This window comes from Hyalella azteca, unplaced genomic scaffold, assembly GCF_000764305.2.
Source record: "Hyalella azteca isolate HAZT.00-mixed unplaced genomic scaffold, Hazt_2.0.2 contig6875, whole genome shotgun sequence".
NCBI lineage: Eukaryota > Metazoa > Arthropoda > Malacostraca > Amphipoda > Hyalellidae > Hyalella > Hyalella azteca.
The window spans coordinates 171,490-190,765 of NW_025937016.1; the positions used below are offsets into that span (position 1 = coordinate 171,490).

General features: G+C 38.1%; 1 protein-coding gene across 1 annotated transcript in view; it reads right to left on the reverse strand.

Annotated features, from left to right (window-relative positions):
* Window positions 1-418: 418 nt before the first annotated feature.
* LOC125178080 (dipeptidyl aminopeptidase-like protein 6) overlaps window positions 419-19,276 on the reverse strand; it is a 36,605-nt gene continuing 17,747 nt past the window's right edge. Inside the window, exon 2 of the mRNA XM_047881029.1 lies at window positions 419-673. Within this exon, the coding sequence (XP_047736985.1) occupies window positions 419-673 (255 nt within the window). The remainder of the gene's footprint in view (window positions 674-19,276) is intronic.

The following is a 19,276-nucleotide window of genomic DNA, read 5'->3' on the forward strand; positions in this document are numbered from 1 at the left end:
AAGAATCTAAACAATGCCAGTCAAGAAAGTTATTGTTTTCAAGCGTCATAAGGTAAGAAAGAATCACTTATTCCACGAAGAATTTTATTATCATAAACAAATATTAAAATTCTTGAATTATTTTCATATCCCCTACAGATTGGACCGCTGAATTTATGATATCAAGTGACACTCTCTCGACATGGTTCCGCGGATATTTTTTATTCATTCAGGGAAAAGCCAATTGCATCACATCTGGTCCTCGAGTCATCTCCACGTCATACTTTAGCGTGTTAATCATTTTAATCCCGACATGTAACTAAGACTTACTGGATATTCAAAGGTGTTATAAAGACTTGGTGAATTTTCAGTCATGTTGTAAAGACTCTCTGGATAATCAAAGGTGTTATAAAGACCTAGTGGATTTGCAGTGATATTGTTAAGACTTACTGGATATTGAAAGGTGTGGTAAAGACTTACTGGATATCCAGGTACCGTTGAAACTCCTAACATTAAAGTCGCCGTCGAGAAACTGCTTGAGCGTCGTCCTGTTGCCCTTGATTCTGGGTCCGGTGTCGGGCGGGGTGAGCAGCATCACCGACGTGATGATCATGCCGATCACTGAGCAAATCACCAACACCGCGATGATTATCCCCTTCCAGTTGCGCTGTTCCGGCTCGTCAGCTCCCAACTCCTACGAAACAATGGAGTTCAATGAGAAAAATTTAACTGGAAAATGGAGCAGCAATAAGGTATAAAAACAAGTGTAAATAATGAGCTAAATTAAAAAATGTAACGTGAAGAGGGAGCAGCAGTTACGTAAAATTGGTCAGGAGCTGCCCACCCACATTGTCAGTAGCTTCTATTTCGATTTTGATGTAAACTGGCCATCTACGATTGCCCGTTTCATTTTGAGACGTCAATGTTGATTGGATGTAGATTTGTATGACCTTACGAGATTCTCTTAAAAAATATATTTCTCTTTTCAAAGCCTTTATTCTCACATTGGTTGGCTCCTCAGTTTGCAGGAGTTCGCAATCGGTTTTAATAGCCCGCGGCGGATTAAGAGCTGACCTTCTATTTTTTCTCAGTGTTTGTGTTCCCATCCTTTCCTGCAGGAACATTTATTTGCTTCATCGACCGATAGACTATGACTCATCGCGGTAAATATTTCATGCAGTTCATCACTTCATCGTTTTGCAGCCATGACTTTATTCATTCGTTATTTAAGAATCTAAACAATGCCAGTCAAGAAAGTTATTGTTTTCAAGCGTCATAAGGTAAGAAAGAATCACTTATTCCACGAAGAATTTTATTATCATAAACAAATATTAAAATTCTTGAATTATTTTCATATCCCCTACAGATTGGACCGCTGAATTTATGATATCAAGTGACACTCTCTCGACATGGTTCCGCGGATATTTTTTATTCATTCAGGGAAAAGCCAATTGCATCACATCTGGTCCTCGAGTCATCTCCACGTCATACTTTAGCGTGTTAATCATTTTAACGGCTTCTTCATATGTTTACATTTTTATGTGTACTTATGACTGCCAATTTCTATGCCATCTTTCTTCTGGGTTAGAAATTAATCCCTGATACTATTTATACGTGTTGAATTCTCTTATGCATTAGTTCTGTATCAAAATAAACATTTGACTCATTTTGTTATGTTGTAGATTGCACTATCGTCCTGCTTAACTCTTTTCTGTTCACGGTCGACCTTATAGTTAGTTTTAGCTTCTAAACAGAGCTGGGCAGTGCTACTTTGAAATGTAGCGGCCGCTACCGCTACCGCTACAGGCTCTAAATGTAGCGGGCGCAACCGCTACCGCTACAATTGTTTAAATGTAACGCCGCTACCGCTACGGCTACTGAAAATATACCGCTACATGTAGCGCGCTACTGACCACCTCTGCTTCTAAATGCCGCCTGGGCAGCCACTTCAGACGGTCGCGCCGGCGGCGGTTGGAGTTAATGTCACGCCAGGAGATCAATGCAGATCACGATCGAAACTCATGCATTAGCTGAAGGGAATGCAAGCATCGCATCGACGAAACGACGACCTTGTTAGCAAAGTGGCATATACACTGAACACGTAAGTTGCTTGCTGACACTTACGAAAGTCGAGTATTTGCTTTACGTTAACTGATTCGACACTACTTTGTTAAGCTTAATGGTCCAAAGGACAGACTAGGTTATGAACGTTATATTATTGCCGCAAGTTGGCTTGAAACTCAATATATCAAAATCTGATATTTTTATGTGAACGATTCACACTATATCGTTCCGATCATACATGCGATAGTTATAACTGATTTAAATCGTAAACGTTCAGTGATATTATTTATTATTGGTATGTGATGGTGATATTATTATATAATTTTATTTTAGGGTACACATAGGAGATTGGCAGGTTTAAGTAGAGAAGAGCTCACACCGGCGACTAGCTGTGTAGCAGACGCAAAACGTCAATGCCGGCCGACCCAGCATGCGTTATTGATGACCTCGCCCAAAGCTTCCGGATTAACACGAGAAGTCCACTGAGGTGCATTCACAAATTACAAAAAAAATTCCACATGGTGTCATAAGACTTCTATTTGTCTTATTACCGCAAGTAGCTCCTAGCAATAAGGTCACCTAAATACCAATTAATTTTAATCTAATATTGCACCTCCAACTTTACTAACCTCCTTACATATAATGTAAACCATTCAAACCGTCCAAAATTATGACAATTTTTTGTCGAAAAAAGATTAATTTTCGAAATATTTTCATGATATCAATTATTCGAAGTTTAATACCTTCCTACTGTAAACCGATTTGGGTAAAATTTATGTTTTTTTCTAATTTGGGCAATTTTTACTTTCCTAAAATTAGAAGTTATGTGGTCCTTCATCGGGCGCCTTTTACTCGCAGCTCAAGCGGGCTTTTCAGTCGCCTGGATTGCGTCCTTCAATCCAACAGTAGAAGAGAATCAGCATCCTTAGGCGTAAACTTTGCATACAATGATCAGCGATGTTCACATTCAATCCAGATCTGGTGCAAAAGGCGGCCCGACAGTAAAATTGTTAGATCCCGATTCCACCGCTTCACTAGATTGCATGGAGCCAGAGAGTTTTACGTTGCAGCAGCAGCAACTTTGTATGACCTGTAATATCTGTCTGCCCTTTGCGCCAAACATAGCGCCACTAGATTGCTTGGAGCCAGAGAACGTTTTGCTAAATATGCACCAACTTATTACCGCCCTGCAGTGCATGCTCCAGCGCCAATTCATAGCGCCACTAGATTGCTAGGAGCCAGAGAGCGTTTTACTACACCTGCATGAACTTATTACGACCCGAGACGTATGCCCCTCATTCCAGATGCAGTGCTTGGGAGCGCTTCTTGGAATCGTGTTCAGTGAGCGATTAGAATAATTTTGAGAACATTTTTCTCATAACTTAGCATTAATGATGCTAAATGAGTGTGACGTACCACAAGCTTTGGAATCTGGAAAGCACCGTTAGTTTTTGTTCACTCACATCGAGTTCCCAACTGGTAAGGCAACCAAACGTCGCTTGGGTTTTTATCCTTGAACTTAATACTTTAGTCACACCAAAACACTTGAGCGTTTCATCAAGTGAGCATAACACATGAGATCAAGCATTGCGTATATTCTTGCTGACGCAAGCCTCATTTAAATGTGTCCGAGAGTAGGAAATCGACATTTTTTTCGTGTCTGCATCCACAGATTAAAGTGTTAAACATTTTCAAGAGACATAGCCGGCCATCCTCCGTGTTCGTAGGTTTGATTGCATCTCATATGGTGTGGCATGAATTTGTTTGCAGCGTCTCGTTTCAATGTAAACTTTTCTTCACCATTCCTTTCAAGATCTTCTTCGGCAAAGGTAACAAAAGGTTCCGGAAGTCTTCGCCTGAATTTAAGGGAATAACCCGAAATGCTGGCAACGGCAACATGGGCACATTTGTTTGCTTACCTCTTACGAGACGGTAACCTTTTCTGCCAATGGAAGCGCAATGACTCGTCCCGTATCCAATTTTAGCTTGGATGACCAAAGTCGTGGTCAAGGCGAAAGCACAAAATATTGCTGATGATAAATGTTTCTGATAAAATGAGGTACAAATCAAGCACTATAATTGATGTCAAGCGTCTTGTTGGGATTTACGAAGAATATAATACATAAAGGGTTTCTTTTGGCATCGGTGGGCATGTAAAAAATGAACAATATTGGAGCTGTCTAATGAAGAGCTGTGCCAAAATTTCTTAAGTCTTGCAAATCATAATCACTAAGCAATTTTTATCAAATTTCGAGAAACTCGTCATATTCGTGCATCTCTTAATTTTTTACGTACGAGAAAAATACTATCTGGGATCAAGAAAACATTTTTCATACTCATTCTGGCCTGAACCTGCAGGCTTCAATTCTAGGAATAGTGGTTCATCTATTCAAAATCGAACCATTTTGGCAACTAGCTCAGCTTTAAAATACAACCTAAATTATATAACTAAAATCAACTACCCTCTTCGTCGAAACAATATGATGTTTAAATATGTTCAGATATTAACCTTCCTGCATTGCACCCTGCATGACCTGATCTTTAATGTATCTTTAGTGTGTCCGTTTATCTTTAATGTATCTGTGTATCTTTAATGTATCTTTACTCACATCGCTGGGAAGTTTTGGTCTCATGCCGCCCATTGCCATGTCAGTACACCGCCAGGAGGCTGCCTAACATATGTGTTTAAATGTTGTCGTGCTTCTCTGTATCACCTTATTTACATTACAACTACAGGTGCACGTAACTCTTGTTTATTACTTGCAACAAAATTTTTTCTCTTTTTAATATTATCCACTTCCACAACGAAGTTAAAAAATTTTATGCACTATATATTCAAGTTTGACTCATCAGACCGTCATTTGACTCAACTGCTAAACGCAGTTGGTCACACGCAGGATGATTGCTTTATGGTGCAGACTTGATCGCACGGTTTGAGTTTACAGAATTGTGCTATATGCAATACCAATATTAAACATTATTTTTAAGAGATAAACCATTAGTATTATCACGTGAATAACCAATTTAAATGAAAAAATATAATTCAGTGCTCACTGCAGTGAGTGACAGAGAGCGCATTTTCTCGTCGACGAAAATGCAGTCTGTCACGTACGGTCATCTATATCAAGTCTTTTATTGCTGATTTGATAACCTAAAGTCTAAACTAATGTGTTGGTCGCTTATATAATCGAAAAATAAGCTTGGTAACTATACTCGGACGTAATTCACAAATAAAAATTACTAATTTCTAATAATTGCATCATTTATATTGGTTCAGCAAGAAAGTGTTTCTTTGATAAATACTCCGAGGGTATGGATAGAAGGCAAAAACATGCCTATGTCACGAGAAGACACAAGTGTCTATTGGCATCCTCAAGTAAACACTAATTGTTGAGCAACTTGCGGTGCTGTTCTTTAAATCAGTTGTGTTGACTAATTAGGACAGAAATACTCCTCTATTATATTATAAACTGAACTTATGATGAATTAGTTATAAGCTAAATAAGGCAAGTTTGCTTACGACATATGCAAAGAAATATAATACAAGAGCTTGTCTCTGAACAGTTACCCTGATATATGTGATAAATTCTTCGTTTTACCAAATACACTCATTGATTTACATTATCAATATTTGTCAGTCCTATTGACTAGGTATGACGTAGCTTAGATGATGATGTTATTATGCTTGTAATGTCATGAATGGCTAGAAATTCGGTGACAGATTGAACTTTCCTCAATAGCAGCCTCGAAAATTTGAATGAGTACAAATTTTATCTGATCTTTCTCTGATTACTTTATTACTGCAATAATAAATATGAAATTTAATTTCATTTATAGTGGTGCATCTATTGTTATAATCAGTTGTAACACCTACATTGCATGAGATAATGGGACATAAGTTATGAGATTCAACTAAAAAACTGCGTTGTAACACATCCATGTGACAACATTTGTTCTCGCTTCGAGTCACCGACATGTGGAACAGCCTCCCTGATAGCATCGTTGACGCTCTTAGTATGGGGAGCGCAGCCCTACACCACAAATTTAGCTCGTAAACAAGCCCTAGCGCCAACGCCTACCCTATAATGCAATAACTAAACTCAGCTCAGGTCTATACTGCGTCCCCTAGTATGAACGCCTTCAAGAACAGAATAGACGAAGCTATGCAGGAGCATATGTTCAGTCTTGAAATGCCTAGCACCTTACGGACCAGGCAATAAGTATAGCAGCTATCTCAATCAATCGTCAGTTATGGAAAGATCGGGTTCCAAACCGCCGGATCACTTGTGAATCAAGTCACGAAAAGTACAAGAATCGGCAACAGGCCATGGGCCTATATCTTCAGTGCCGACAATTCTATTCTATAATGTAAGATAATAGCTTTCACTGAACCAATAAATGAATTTAAAATACACAGTTTCTGCTCTTTCAGATATCCGAAGCCTCTTATGTTTGAAAATAATTTCCACTAAGTTCTATCCTGAATAGTTAATTGTAACTAAAGCAAAAAATACGAGTTAATCTAAGTTTACTGTTTAGGCAACCCAATCGATGCGGAATCAAGGCCTCCGTTCAAATCACTTCAGTCTTCCCGGCCAGCGTTTTCTCTCAAACGAGGGATTTTTACAGGCGGACTGAACTGTCACGCGATACTGACTTTCTGCTAGTCTTCGAAATCCTGAGGATGACCCGAACTGAGGCTGACACGAACTGAGGCTGACACGAACAGAGGCTGACACGAACAAAGGATGATACGATCAGAGGCTGACACGAACAGAGGCTGACACGAACAGAGGCTGACACGAACTGAGGCTGACACGAACAGAAGCTGACACTAACTGAGGCTGACACGAACTGAGGCTGACACGAACAGAGGCTGACACGATCAGAGGCTGGCAAGAACTGAGGCTGATACGGAAACGATGAATTCTGACACGCAACTGTTCACGACCAATTCGCTGATTAGAAAATTATTGAGCTTAGAATTTTGTTCTGTTATATTCACTTGTGCATTCACGAACCGTTCTTCGACTAATAGACTCTAAATCAAATAATTTATTGTTTCAAGGATCATTTTCTAAGTGCTGTAGTTACGGGCGATAATTTTGTCTAGTTGAAAATGCAAATATATATATCGACTATTTGTTGCAACTAAGGGGTGCTAATTATAATGATATATGAACAGTAACATTGAACAACTCTTAGTTGCGCGTACATTATCGTTGGTAATCGATTTTTATCTAGCACTCTATTTTTCTAGAGCGGACCTCTATATTGCAGTACCGACTGTCTTATATTATTTTCGTACAACTATAGTAATTATAGCGTGGTCCTGAGTGTCTTTTGTCGAGCGTACCTCTATATATGAGTGCATTGTCGTGTCGAAATCGCGGTATTGCCGATTCTATGGAGTCGGCAGCCAGTTTGCCGAATCTGTAGAATCAGTATTTCGTTGCTGATTCAGAAAATCGGACCTTAGAGTTAGTACAAAAATCGACAGTTAGACTTTGAAAAGGTTAGGTCAAGCTCGGTCAAGTTCTTTTATATTTAAATATTGAAAAAAAAACTTGGCTGCCTGACCTAACCCCAGATAGAATCGGCAATTCAGCGATTTCGCACGGCACGAGACATTCATATATAGAGTAGTCTCAGCTGCCTTATATTGAGCCTACCACTATATACGACTATATACATATATGTAGAGTGAATTCAGCTGCCTTATATTGAGCATGTCAGTATAACATGTTTTTGATTGTTTTGCGTCGATCGTACTACTATAGCGTGGTCCCGAAGGCTTATATGGAGTAAACAATTATAGTTCATACTATATTTTATTGACACAAATCGGCTGGTGCGCAGCGTAGTTATTCCCGGCATATATGATCTCTTTGTTAGTTCTAAAGCGCAGTATTCTCGTATATGATGTACGAGGAAACACGCTTGCACTTTGCGGGCTATTCTTTAAATTATATTAAATTTTAGCCACAAACTTTTACTAAAGACGATGTCGTCCTCAGCTGGAATCTATAATTCTCTTGATTATAGTCAATTGACTAAAATTGATCATCCGTTCTGCGATAATTTAGAATTTTTCAATTTTTCAAAATTATGTGTGAAAGATGTATGAATTAAATCGATCTGTTTTTCGTTTTATGGAGAGTAAGCTCCTGCGTTTGCTGAATTATCACTGCAGAGCTGAATTGTATTACTCGTTTTCTCGGTAGCGGACACTTCATTAACGTGCAGAATGGCTGCTGTTCTTGACCTTACGCCCCTTCAGTGACGCCTATTTTTTTCGTCGTAGATTTTTTTTACCGTTGGAACCCCGATATTTTATGGCTACTTCAGATACTTGTGCTTCATAACTGCGGATCCTTCTACCAGACGAGCTTACAGTTTTTATGACATCGGCTGGCGAATTGAGAGATTTACAAAACGCTAACATTTCTTTCAAAGAATAAAAAAATATATCTCCAATGAGTTGGAGATATATTTCCAATATATAACTCCAATATCCTCTACAGCGTGATACCCTTTTTTCCAGAGATACATGTCCTCCTGAGGAAGGTTTCTTTCCTACACCTTCCGACATTTTATCGCATTAACGGATCGGCAACTTACGGAGGTGTCGATAACTCAGTCCCAAATCCCGCCCAGCTTCCGATGCTCAGCAGAAGCGCCTGAGATGAAATGATGTGACAGCCGATAGCCAAACACACGCTGTCGCGCGGGCGGGCGATATTCTTAAGAGCAATCAAATGAAAGATATTTCGGCAGGCATTACGTTCATACGAACTTGCCAGGTTATCTTAGGCAACGTTCGTAATTAAATGTGGTTTTGGCAGACTTATTTCAATGAAATTTATAGGGATTAGCTAAAGTATTTACGATTTCCTAAATATTGATTACCATTTGTTCGTTATGTTTGTAGTTTAAAAATGTCAATTTGTCTGAAAGCGAGTGTTATTTGATTATTGTTGACACTTGATGGCATTGAAGATCGCTATTAGATTCTGTACAGCTAATATTTGTTATGAAAAGGATGCACATAATGACACCGGAGGTCGATTTCATTTTATGGAAATTTTAAACAGACGCGGAAGGAATTTTATAGAATGCTGAGGTGACAAACTGTTCTGAGGTGTGATTGTCGTGTTCACATGACGTCATGCTATGGAACATATTTGAAATAAAACTCACGATTCCTTTCCATGTTACTATCCATACACTTTTTACGTTGATGTTAACGTTCGCAGTCACAACATTTACCTCCATTCGTTCGTTTACTATGGCATTTTACGATGGTTGCTCCGGCTGTCAGCCATGGACGTTAACAATATCTCGTTTTTACGGCTGTCAGATATTCGCACCACCATTGTTGGCGGAATACGAAATGGTGTTCGCAGGTGATAATTTCAGAGTTCGCAATTCTCGTTGAATATCAGGTTGATATGAAAAGAGCCGGCACGTTTTGTTTGCTTCCCATTATGGCGCCTGCTCTTGGAAAGCTCAAGTGCTGGGCAGTGAGAAATGGATACGTGTTTGGATAGATTGGGTAGAAAATTTCATTGTTCGTTGTGCCCTGAGACGCAACTTGTAACGCGTTGTGTTTAGGAGACGAAAAGTGTTAAAGTTTCGTTTAAGAGACGAAAAGTTTTAAAGTTTCTTCAATTTGGTTCAAAATTGAGTGTCATCAATATTTTTCCTTGCCCATTCATCTTATTGTGATTTGGAAAAGGATAAGAAAAGCAAAAAAGCGAGGCTGAGCAGAACCCGACTTTTTGTATCGCCCCGGCCGTTGTTAGGATGTTATACGGCTTGGCTAATCAAGATTCGAGTTTTTCATGACCTTTTCGGATGTTGGCAATACTGGGGCTACTGGTATTTCAAGCGGAATATTTGAGCAAATTTTCGCCGTTAGCCTTGTTTAAACTGTTGAAATTAACGTCTATTCTAATTGTAGCAAAGAAATAAAAGATATGACGTCCTGTTTAAAGCTATGACTGACACATAAAGAAATTCAACTTCCTTACATAAGCATTTAAGAATTTTTGGCCACACATAAAGAATATTTAGCCACGTTGAGAAACGAGCACCATACGTGCCATGCTTAACGCTGAGTGTATTTTTTAATTGCCAACTTCTTCACGTTCTACTAGTCGCTGGATTAACCGGCATCCATTTGCCCTCTATTCGAGAGAAAGCCCATTATAGTTCAATTGCGATTTAACTCTTAATTTGCGCTTGAAAGGATTTTACTAATCATTAGGTCAACTCAGTGTTGGATGATTTAGATAATACTCGAAACTGTAAATTCCATCGTCTAATATCGCATCATCCAGACTTCTGTTAATTTTGAAACTAAAGACTGAAACTAGAGACTGATAAGTTAAAAATTAAAGACTGACCCGTTCACACACACATTTAGCATGAAATAGTCATTTGACTCCCAGTTCAAACGAATAAAATTTACATGGACCGAATTAAAATTCGCATTTCAACTTTTTCAATTCATTTTATCCCTTTTCCTTCCCTTCCTACAAGTCCAACCATTTCCAGCCATAGTAATATCCCGACAAGAAATAGGCATTGTTGGTACGCTCAATTAGTTCTTGTGTGTCTTCAGTGCCAGGCTACAAAATTCAAGATATGTTTCGAAATATAAGATTTTTATTAATAAACCATAAAAGATGGCTTTCAGTTATTCTTATCTTGAAATTAAATTTCTCAGGCAATTTTGTGCGAGAGTCGAAATCAGGTGTAGTAGAAGATTTTGTCATCACTCGCAGAAGAGTCTTGCAGTTCCATGTTCACAAAATCAGGAAATGAGCTTACAACATTAATAGGATTTAATTTTAGCGTTCAGAAAGAGAAGATGTCCCAGTTCCTGCATTCTCTCAAATTGTACCATATTATCACGCCACTAACATCTTTAAGCGTATATGTACATGTATATCCAAACAACATGCATGCATCTTTCTTTGCTTATTGTGGTACTGTGTTGTTGATCAGCATGAACTCAAATTATAAGGTATTTTTAGGGAGTTAAATAGGGAAATATTTTAAATAGGGAAATTTTTAGGGAGTTAAATAGGGAAATTAGGGAATAATTATGTTTGATAACTGTTCTGAATAAAGCGTAGGTAATTCTGAAGTTGTGAAGAAGTGCCGAGCGATGTTATGAAATTAAACAGAGAATGTGACTTGACCGCAAAGTTAGGGTTGAAAACCGTGGATACGTTTAATAAACTAAAGTCAGAATTACCTACACTTCATTCAGTTCTAATGAAATACATTTAAAATAATTTGGACTGCGCTGCAGAATGTGTACCGAATACTTGGGGTTATCATTGCTTTAGTTTAGTCTCTTAATTGAAGTTTCCTACGAGGCACTTTCTGTACGAGTGGTGTAAAATCTTCTTTCAAAAATAGTACAGCCTGCGAAAGACCGTCTTCAGCACTCCTCTTACGTTATTTTCTCCGGAATTGGAAAGTCATCCGGAAATCTCATCTTGACATATTTTCCCTCTACACCAACGTTGGAATTTGCGTTTCAGCCTGAATCTATAAAACCAAATCTGCACTCGGCTTCTGAGGGTCTATTCCGCTCGCTCCGAAATGATCTAAGATGCCAACGAGTTACGATCCCCGAACTTTATGTGCTATACGAGCTGTGTTTTGCAGACTCGAGTGCTCTGGCTGCTGGAAGGCAGCGCAATACGAACTGGATCGTGTTTTCTGGAGATTCGTGATCTCGACGGATTTGTGAGCACGAGACTACGAGCCACTATGTTGCTTTTTTATTACTATTCGTTGCTCAATCGTAAAGCCTCTGCTAAACGATAAACTGTGTTGGTCTCGATTGCAGGTGTTGAGTAAGACGATGAACTGTGTTGATCTCAATTGTATATGTGAGTAAATTAAGAAGTTGAAATGTGTTGATTTCCATTAAGGATATGAAGTAGGACGATAAACTGTGTTGATCTCGATTGCAGGTGTTGAGTAAGACGATGAACTGTGTTGATCTCAATTGTATATGTGAGTAAATTAAGAAGTTGAAATGTATTGATTTCCATTAAAGATATGAAGTAGGACGATGAACTGTGTTGATCTTGATTGATGCTAAGTTGGGCGATGAAGTGTGGTGATTTCTATTGCTGATATGAAGTAAGGTGAGATGACGATAACCGAAGTCACAGGCATAGTGGGAAAAATAACAGGGAAATAGTCAAATCCATATTTGCAAGGCATCAAATTTCGAGTTTTTTATTTGCTGCTAGAGCATAACCAAAACTCAGGAAATAATTGTATAATAATATCGAGTTATTATTCTTTTGAATATGCAGTAAGAGATTCCTAGCAGATTTATTTCGATGCAGGTAAAGGGCTAAGGGTCGACGGAGTACTCACAATATGAGGGCTAATTGTAGTAAACGCACAGTCGGTGCTGTGGAATGCCTTCCCAGTTCGCGTTATATTGCGTAGTGAAACAACTTTACGGCTGACACAATCACGCTTGAAACCACTTCGACTTATACCTGCTGACGCTGAATATTGCGTAGTGAAACAACTGTACGGCTGACATAATCACGCTTGAAACCACTTCGACTTATACCTGCTGACGCTGGTCATCAAACGTATATACGCGCATGTTTATTATCCAAAAATAAGAAAAAATAATTTCTCAAATGTGACTGTACCATGAAAAGAATAGCTTACATTAGGAGATTCATTCTCTAAAAAATATAAGTATAAGTGAAATAAATTCACTTTAATAAATTTAAGTAGTAAATGCTAATAAAAGGAGTCAAAGTAGTATTTATAAATTTTAATATAATTTTATCCAAAATTCAAATAGGAAAAACTTAATTAACCTCTGCAATTTTGCTGCTATAGAAGTTCTTGCTCGCCTCGCACTTGAAGCTCGCGCGTCCGGCGAGTGGACGTCGGGCGGTATAATAAGACTTGCGATGAATGGCTGCCAAGAGCGATAGCGGGACTGACAGCTACGCTGCAAACTTTTTTTTTTTAATTAAACTACGCCACACTAGCTTAGTACGCTTTACTTCGAGGATCTAAATTGATCAATGTTAATATAATGCTTCATCATCCTTCATGTAATGTATACGTTGGAAGGCTATACTTATGAATATTGTTGCAGAGTTCCTAGGTAATGAAACATTTTTAGCGCATTTTCTCATTTATGGAAAAAGGCGATATTGTGCTCGTCATGTCCATCCGTCCGTGACAGACGGACGGACGTGAGAAAATGCGCTCTGTCACTCAAAGCAGTGAGTACTGATCTAATTTTTTCTCTATCAGTTGTGCTTTTATAATAGGGCAGCTAGCTTTTTCCTTTATAGCATTAAACCGCCACACTTCCTACTATACGTTAATCATATGTAGTTATTTTTCAACGAAGTATTTTATAAAGCATATTATTTTCACCTATTAAAAAATGAAATGTGTGCTCAAATTGCTAAAAAAAATTACCCAGAATGAAAGAACAGGCACACGTTTACTAATTAGTTATACGATAATCTCAACAGCATTGCGCGACGAAGACTTACTGACGCACAATGATGTTGCAGGAAATTCTTCAAGCAATGAATGGGAAAATTTAAGGTGAGAAAATAAAAAAATAGTGCAGTTAAACTGCAAATTTGTTGAAATGAACAAATTCAAGGACTAATTCAACAGTGGTTGAAAGATCGTAATTATCACGAATCAATTTTGCTTCTGATTCAATCTGCTATTCCCGGTAAAAAAATTCAATAAGGACCATTCCATGGAATTCGCTTTATAAGATCAGCGATAATTCCAACTCATTACCAGGGATTAGCAAGCGTTTTACAAACTTTTAAAAACGTTATAAATAATCGCTTGAATAAATTATTTCAAGTAAATACAGTAGGAACATACTTATTTGATTCACAGCAATCCTCTCAGGATTTAAATCCAACTCTCCCTCCTGCGAGTCCTAAAACGTTCCAAATAAAGGAAATCCGACTCGTTTATCCCAAGTTACCCAGTAACTCTAGCTAATTCAGACTTTCGAAAACTGGATAAAAGCAGGATTCAGTCCGAGATACATCGCTCAGCACGGGCTCAGGTTTATGGCCATTTTACGGCAGGGTTTGTGCAGTAGCTGAGCATAAAATGCCTGGCAGCTTTGAAAAAAACTTTGCCAACGTACCAAAATAACAGAGGTTCACGCATTCCCACGGATGTTTGGGTCCTTTAACTAAGATACCGCATGAAAAATTTGCTGGAGTCTTACGCTCACTTTTTCTTTCGTATGGTTTACGTCAAAAATTTTCAAGTTTGGTGTTCCGTTTTGCCGCTTGCATGATAAACTAGGGTGAACATTAATTAAAGACTAGGAGCGCTGTAACACTCACTAAATTGGTTACGACCTAACGTCTACAGTCTTCACTTGTACGCTGTCGTGAGGGTATGACTTATGTTAGTGGTTGAATGGGAACACAACTTTTGAATTCAAGTTGACACATAGATTGAAACACAGAAGGAAGAACAATCCAACCGTTCTAGCAACAGCCAGTCAACGTTTGAAATTAATTTGCCTAGGTTTATAGTACAGAAATAAATAAGTAGTTATTAATGAAATATTCATGAGCCAAAGCAAAAAGTCAGACAAACTTAATTCAGGGTTTGTCTCTTTGCTATACCATACTGGAAAGCGTCAAGACTCAAGAGGTGGCCGTGCAACATGAGAACTGGTCCTTTTCAACAGATGCTGGACGAGATGTGTAATGCGCTGCTGCGATTGCATAAATTATTGTGCAGTAAAAGCATCTTCTTGTTATAAAAACCTACGATTCATTGCTATCAAATTTTTCAGTCTATGCTTAAAATTAAACAATGCTTATTTATATTTCTCATGCTATAGCTTTAAGCGACGATAAAAAATTAAATAAATTTTTCCAGGTGAACCATAATAAGCAAAACATATATTTTTGTTGAGAGCATAAACATGAAATTTTTACTTCTAAATATTTTCACCATAAAGGCCGAGTTCGGAAAATCCACCTTGGGAACCTTCTTTATAAATAAATTTATCTCTTAAATAAAATTTTGAGCCAACACCAACATTCTACATAAAATAGCTACAATTATTCTAGCAGCTAAGAAGCTGCATTGAAATGTCCTTCCTAAGTATCCTAACTTTAAATTGGCACTGTCCAGCTTTCTATTACTTTAATTAATTTTACACATACCGTAGCAGTTACATCAATCATTTTTCACAGGCGCACTATTGTTCACGTAATTTGTATATACTTGAGCCCTAATGACGAAATTGTTGCGTTGCGCTAACCCATACATTATTGATTACTATTGTCACGTGTCTGTTTGTGTTAAATGCACGCTGGCTCTTTTTACAGCGTTAAAGAGCTTGCACTAGCGTTTTAAAAGAGTTTCATCAACATCGTGTAAGTAAATGAAGAAATTTACCACCGTTTCTTTATGATATGCAAAGGGTTATAATAGTTGAAGATAATTTTCAGAGCATGTGTGGGCAATCGAATGACTTTATGGAATATTATGTTGAATTTGAGTTTCAATAATGATAAGAAATACGTTAGCTACACAGGAGAGGCATTGTGAAAACAGGCACACATTATTTTCAACACTAAACTAAATAACATTAAAAGTCACTTAAAAATGCCTGTCTGCTATGAAGTTAATGAGATGAATCGAACTAAAGTATTAACGTGCCTGAAGCGGGACTCGCATGGATGACTGAATAATATATGTATGTTGTTTACAAGATATTAACTACTGAATTATCGTATTTGGTTCGATACAAATTTTTTTACAAAGATGTCGCTCGTTTCATTTTTGCCAATTTTAGCGCCGTCCAGGATTCGGCGGTAATGGAGGGTCCTTGTAACGGGCGCTTCTAAAACTCCAAAAAATATCCTCAGCAAAAGATTTTTCTAGTTCATCAAAGGTCGAAGGTTAATATCTAAAAAATGACAATGTTGAGGAAAATAAATTATACTCTCAACGTCCTGTCTTCAACATGCAATTAGAAATAATATTGGGCTCGATGATTTTTTGTGTGCATTTCTTGCTGGCGTTCTCAGGCACTGATGAACATGTTCGGAACATAATAAATGTCTTAATTTATGGTTAAATATAATTGCAATAGAAAATCTTATATTGCAACAAAAAAATCTTAAAATGTATTATAAATGAGGTGCTACTGCATCAACTGAATTTCTAACCAAAATAATTTTGCACCAATAGAGCTCTCGGCTATATATCCATGAAATTCGTCATGCATGAAAATACTTAATTTTATATATGAAGTCAGCTCTCCTCTTCCTGCGTTTACGGTTGTTTTGACCGACGAAAGTCGGAGTTTGCTCTCATGTGGCCCGGCATCAACATTATAATTGCTATTTATATATATATATATATACATCCTGAAATAAAAAACAAGTGTTCCAGTTTTAGAGAAAATATAATGTTTAGGTGTTTATCTTATTAAGGGTCTTTAATTTCACAAATTAGTGTGGTTTTAGCTTCAAATATTTTATTTTTTATTTACTTACATACATATTAGCTTAAATTTAATACAAAATCCTTCAAACTTGTTCGATAAAAATGTGTCTCTAAAATTTAAATTAATGACTTTTTGTAGTAGCTCAGGCAGTGAGCCCAGAATTATTCATGTCAACATATGCTCTTGTAACTTTACGTGACTCAGAGTGGACGGGGACCATACTTTCAAAACTCGCTAGGTGAACGTAGTACTTACGCTCTATTTTCTTGTCTATGATTGGTGGATTTTGCTTGTAAGGCCGTCAATGATTGGCTGATGAACTTACGATCGCTTAACTTTTTTTGAAAGTATTGGCGCGTCGCTGATGCTGCGTTGTCCTTGCATGATGGCCGTCCTGCCAGCAGCCACGAGCACAGCTATGGGGAGTCACGTCCGGAACATGACTCGCTGGGGCCATAATTTTAGAAATATTTACGAGGTCGTAACAACCAATCACTGACAGCTGTTCAATCTAAACACATCAATCACAGGCAAGGAATCGGTCGCTACGTGTACATAGGCCGTTAGTGTACTTAGGCCGTTAGTGTATTTATATATACATAGAAGAATTTTTATAGTACAGCGGCTGAGCTGCCAAGCAGTTTCAGCCAAACGCATCACTTTGCTTCAGATTAGGAATTTTCCCGCAAGCAATACATCCCTGCCGTCGTCCGGGAAGATCAATACTCATGTTTGTTGAAATTACGTAAATTCTAAGTTTTTTTTCATACTTCTTGCACCACCTTTCAATTGTAAGCGAAAAGGATTGATTGTTGTACTTCGTTAGAGAGATTATTTGAAGAGAAAATTTATTTTAAATCTTTGGGTTTTAAACAGCGAATTGCCAACATCCGTTGTGTGATGCAATTGTCGTTGTTGGACATTTTACATTATATTTTCATAATCTGTATAAACGTTATAGCCATTAATTTGAATTCAGCCTCGACAGCCACCATGAGAATTATCAGTAATACTGAGCAGCGATTTCAACCCTACTGAAATAGCAGCAAGACTCACATTTAGTTAGTCGATTGACTGGCATTTTCTATCCAGAAACCATGTTCGAAAACTGAACGTGAACGCCTGCATTTATTTCTAATTGAATTCAAGGTGACAAATCCGTTAAAATTCAACAAATTCCTTGCAGTTAGGTACATTGAAACTTCACTGAAATAATCATGCATGGAAACCATATTTATTGTTCGAAAAAATTGTGCTGCAGCCTCCCGTATGTTCGCGGCACTTACACCGCAGACTGTGCGCCCTGAGGTACGGGAAATAATTGATCAGAGTTAAAGGGGACGATCTCACGCCACGCGCCGCACATTGAGGCCACTTCGGGAGTATGACTGTGGCGGCTTGTGGCTGCGGCTGCATGTAACTGTGGCCATATGCCACCGTGGCGGCATGTAACTGTGGCGGCTTGTAGCTTTGGCTGCATGTGACTGTGGCCATATGCCACCGTGGCGGCATGTTGCTATGGCTGCATGTGACTGTGGCCATATACTGCCGTGGCGGCAGGTGACTGTGGCGGCAGGTGACTGTGGCGGCAGGTGACTGTGGCGACATGTAGCTGTGGCGAGTGACTGTGGCCATATGCTACCGTGGTGGCATGTAACTGTGGGGGCATGTGACTGTTATGTCATGTGACGGAGGTTGCTTAGACGCGATAAAACTTCATATGACTTCAATGTGAGAGGCAAGAGACATGCTAAACGATATAATTGGATCGAGGAAATACAGTGGACTGAAAGGATATTGGCAGTATTTGAGAAGAATATTATAGTTTAATGGTAACTGAGTCTTCTTCTTCATCGATAATATCAAATATATGCAGAAAAACTGCAAGACTGATGGCGCACATGCACACGACAGATTAATTTCAAAAATAACGGATGATAAAAAATCCTCAGTCATTCAAGTGTTTCAAATCAAAAAGGGGTGCGTTTTTCACAAATCATATTTAAGATCGATGTACTCTACTTGGGTCCACTTATTTTGAGCCCCTATGGTGCATAGATAACCCCGATGATTGAATTTCTACGGCTTTGACAGATCTTTAGTTTAGCAGGATTTACATATTTTATGATTTCGGATGATGACAATGATATGGAAAAACAAAAATGCGCACTTGAGATTCATGTAATGTTGGGTTCATTACACCCAGAGCTTCCAGAACGGATTGATTGTGAAACGCCATAGTGCGATTATTTTCTTTGAAAACAAAAATATAATAATAATTGAAATAAATATAATAATATATATTTCTTTAAAATATAAGTCATTATTAAAATATAAGTCAATATATATATATATATAAGTCATTTTAAGCAAATGACGTGTACTCGTTATTTTTAACAAAGGTCGAAAGTTCCTTAAAAATGGAAATTTTCTGGTTCCCACAAATATTCCGTACGGGAAAAGCAGTCTCAATGAGACCGTATGCTTACGTATGCTTGAGAAATCTCGAAAGTGTCGTAGGCTCCAGAAATCTCATTTGGCGGAGGTCGCTCTGAGCCTGAGAAACGTGTCAACAAAAACGCCATGCATGCAGCGTTTAAATCGAAACCATTTCAGAACGTAGAGAGAAATAAAGATTTAACATATGCTAAAATGCTATATATTCCTCAAATGACGTTTAAACGATATTATTGCTATATACAC